Source organism: Aptenodytes forsteri, unplaced genomic scaffold, assembly GCF_000699145.1.
Source record: "Aptenodytes forsteri isolate BGI_AS27 unplaced genomic scaffold, ASM69914v1 Scaffold271, whole genome shotgun sequence".
Taxonomy (NCBI): domain Eukaryota; kingdom Metazoa; phylum Chordata; class Aves; order Sphenisciformes; family Spheniscidae; genus Aptenodytes; species Aptenodytes forsteri.
Window position 1 is genome coordinate 543,019 of NW_008794602.1, and position 3,167 is coordinate 546,185.

A 3,167-nucleotide genomic window follows, 5' to 3' on the forward strand; every position below is an offset into this window, starting at 1 on the left:
AGCCCGGCTGTCGCTCTCCGCAGGAATGCCCATCAGCAGCCTGCGGGAGATCACCCTGCTCCTGCAGCTTCGGCACCCCAACATCGTGGAGCTGAAGGAGGTGGTTGTAGGGAACCATCTGGAGAGGTGAGAGTCCCCGCTCTGTCCTCCCGTCGTCTCCTGCCCTTTTCGGTCCTTTCAGACCCTTCTCGGTCCCCTGAGCCGCCTCTCGCGGGACGGACCTGCGCTGGGACACCGGAGAGGTGTCCCGGGGAGGCTCCTGACTCTGTCTTGCCTACGACAGTATTTTCCTGGTGATGGGCTACTGCGAGCAGGACCTAGCCAGCCTTCTCGAGAACATGCAGACGCCTTTTTCAGAGGCTCAGGTAAAAGCCAGGCTAAGCTTTAGGTGCGGCACCCCTCAGAGGGTGCTGCCGCTCCAGCCAAAACGCGCTGGCCACCAGCGCGGACTCCCCGGGCTTTGTGATCCCTGGACCTTGCGCTGGGCTTCAGCAGGGCCGGGGAGCACCGGGTGAGCCGGGATTCCTGGGCCGCGTGGGGAGCATGGGCTTAGCTGGCTCTCACAGAACGCCCCAGGGACTTTCCAGGCGGGTTTTTGGGCTGGAGCAAACTGGCAGGGAAACAGAACTGGGCGAAAACGTGCCCCAGACAGCCCGTGAGCTGCTTCTGGGAGGACACGGGGACTGACGCGCTGCAGAGCGGTGACAGACGGGGCAGACCGCAGGGCACCCAAGTGGGTCTAACCCCCCCCCCCGGGGGTTTGCCCGGCTGGTGCTGCTCTTGCAGAGGCCGGTGCCACCCTTCTCGAGAACATGCAGACGCCTTTTTCAAAGGCTCAGGTCAAAACCCGGCTAAGCTTTAGGTTGGGGCCGCCACCAGGGGGGGCGGCGGTCCCGCCGAGGTGGTGGCGCCCCCCGGGCGGGGACTCCCCGGGCTTTGTGATCCCTGGACCTTGCGCTGGGCTTCAGCAGGGCCGGGGAGCACCGGGTGAGCCGGGATTCCTGGGCCGCGTGGGGAGCATGGGCTTAGCTGGCTCTCACAGAACACCCCAGGGACTTTCCAGGCGGGTTTTTGGGCTGGAGCAAACTGGCAGGGAAACAGAACTGGGCGAAAACGTGCCCCAGACAGCCCGTGAGCTGCTTCTGGGAGGACACGGGGACTGACGCGCTGCAGAGCGGTGACAGACGGGGCAGACCGCAGGGCACCCAAGTGGGTCTAACCCCCCCCCCCGGGGGTTTGCCCGGCTGGTGCTGCTCTTGCAGAGGCCGGTGCTCCTGTCCTCTGTCTCCAGGTGAAGTGCATCATCCTGCAAGTCCTGAAGGGCCTGCAGTACCTTCACGAGAACTACGTCATCCACAGGTGGGAGCAGCAGGACGGACGCGGTGGGAAAGGGGACGTGGGGAGAAGGGGCTGACGGGAGGGAGCCTGCTCCGCCCTCGGACCGCGGCGTCCCCCTTCCCCTCCCACCCCCGAGTCCTGCGAGGGAAAAAAAAGAGCGAGGAGCGCCGTGTGGAGTAGCTGTGGGTGAATCGGTGGCTCCGTGTGGGAGCGCTGGCGGGGCAGGGACGCCACCGGGTGATGAGATCTGCTCTTCCTCGTGATGGCTCCGCTCCGGGGCTCCGCAGCTGCCTGCGAGCCCCGGGGGAGCGCGGGTACGGGAGGAGCCGTGCCTGAAGGACGGTGCTGACCAGCCGCGCTCTGTTCCCCGGCAGGGATCTGAAGGTGTCCAACCTGCTCATGACTGACAAAGGCTGCGTCAAGATATAGGTGAGCCCGGGAGCTGCCAACCCGGCTCCCGCCGTGGATGTGCCCGAAGCTCTCCCTCCGCTCCGTGTGGTGGCGGGGCAGGGACGCCACCGGGTGATGAGATCTGCTCTTGCTCTTGATGGCTCCGCTCCGGGGCTCCGCAGCTGCCTGCGAGCCCCGGGGGAGCGCGGGTACGGGAGGAGCCGTGCCTGAAGGACGGTGCTGACCAGCCGCGCTCTGCTCCATCATCCTGCAAGTCCTGAAGGGCCTGCAGTACCTTCACGAGAACTACGTCATCCACAGGTGGGAGCAGCAGGACGGACGCGGTGGGAAAGGGGACGTGGGGAGAAGGGGCTGACGGGAGGGAGCCTGCTCCACCCTCGGACCGCGGCGTCCCCCTTCGCCTCCCACACCCGTGTCCTGCGAGCGAGGAGCGCCGTGTGGAGTAGCTGTGGGTGAATCGGTGGCTCCGTGTGGGAGCGCTGGCGGGGCAGGGACGCCACCGGGTGATGAGATCTGCTCTTCCTCGTGATGGCTCCGCTCCGGGGCTCCGCAGCTGCCTGCGAGCCCCGGGGGAGCGCGGGTACGGGAGGAGCCGTGCCTGAAGGACGGTGCTGACCAGCCGCGCTCTGTTCCCCGGCAGGGATCTGAAGGTGTCCAACCTGCTCATGACTGACAAAGGCTGCGTCAAGATAGGTGAGTCCCCGGCAGCTGCCAACCCGGCTCCCGCCGTGGATGTGCCCGAAGCTCTCCCTCCGCTCCGTGACACGGTCGGAGCGAGGCGCTTGCTTGTCTCCTCATCTCGAGTCTCCCCTGTTGCAGCCGATTTTGGACTGGCACGCACCTACGGGATGCCGCCGAAGCCGATGACCCCCAAAGTCGTCACGCTCTGGTGAGTGGCCGGCGCGGGGCCCCGGAGCCGCTCGGGGCGACACGGGCCAGTCCTCGCAGTGCGGCGGGGGCTTCCTTTGCGCCGGCTCCATCGCGGTCCCCTTGAGACGGTGCTGTCCCCTGCCCAGGTACCGAGCGCCCGAGCTGCTGCTGGGGATGACGACCCAGACCACCAGCATCGACATGTGGTAAGGGGAGGGCCGGGGGGTGGTGGTGTCGACGGAGGGGCTTCTCCTGCCCCCGCGGCCTCTTGCACGTCATCTGCTCCGCAGGGCCATGGGCTGCATCCTCGCCGAGCTGCAGCCCCACAAGCCGCTGCTGCCGGGCACCTCCGAGATCCACCAGATCGACCTCATCGTGCAGCTCCTAGGGACGCCCAACGAAAACATCTGGCCGGTGAGAGCGGGGTCCCCCTGTTTGCCGCCTGCTCCGCCCGCTCCCCCTGCCTCCGCCTCACGCCCCGTCCCCCCTCAGGGTTTCTCCAAGCTGCCCCTGGTGAGCCAGTACACCCTGCGGAAGCAGCCCTACAA

General features: G+C 67.0%; 1 protein-coding gene across 1 annotated transcript in view; it reads left to right on the forward strand.

The window, feature by feature from the left end:
* The window catches only part of CDK10 (cyclin dependent kinase 10), a gene marked incomplete at its 3' end in the record, with an annotated part of 3,611 nt that extends 446 nt beyond the window's left edge, over positions 1 to 3,165 (forward strand). The window contains exons 3-10 of the mRNA XM_009273092.1: positions 24 to 126; positions 284 to 365; positions 1,292 to 1,359; positions 2,390 to 2,442; positions 2,569 to 2,638; positions 2,766 to 2,825; positions 2,910 to 3,033; positions 3,112 to 3,165. Coding sequence (XP_009271367.1) covers positions 24 to 126; positions 284 to 365; positions 1,292 to 1,359; positions 2,390 to 2,442; positions 2,569 to 2,638; positions 2,766 to 2,825; positions 2,910 to 3,033; positions 3,112 to 3,165 — 614 coding nt within the window. The remainder of the gene's footprint in view (positions 1 to 23; positions 127 to 283; positions 366 to 1,291; positions 1,360 to 2,389; positions 2,443 to 2,568; positions 2,639 to 2,765; positions 2,826 to 2,909; positions 3,034 to 3,111) is intronic.
* Between the last annotated feature and the right edge of the window lie 2 nt (positions 3,166 to 3,167).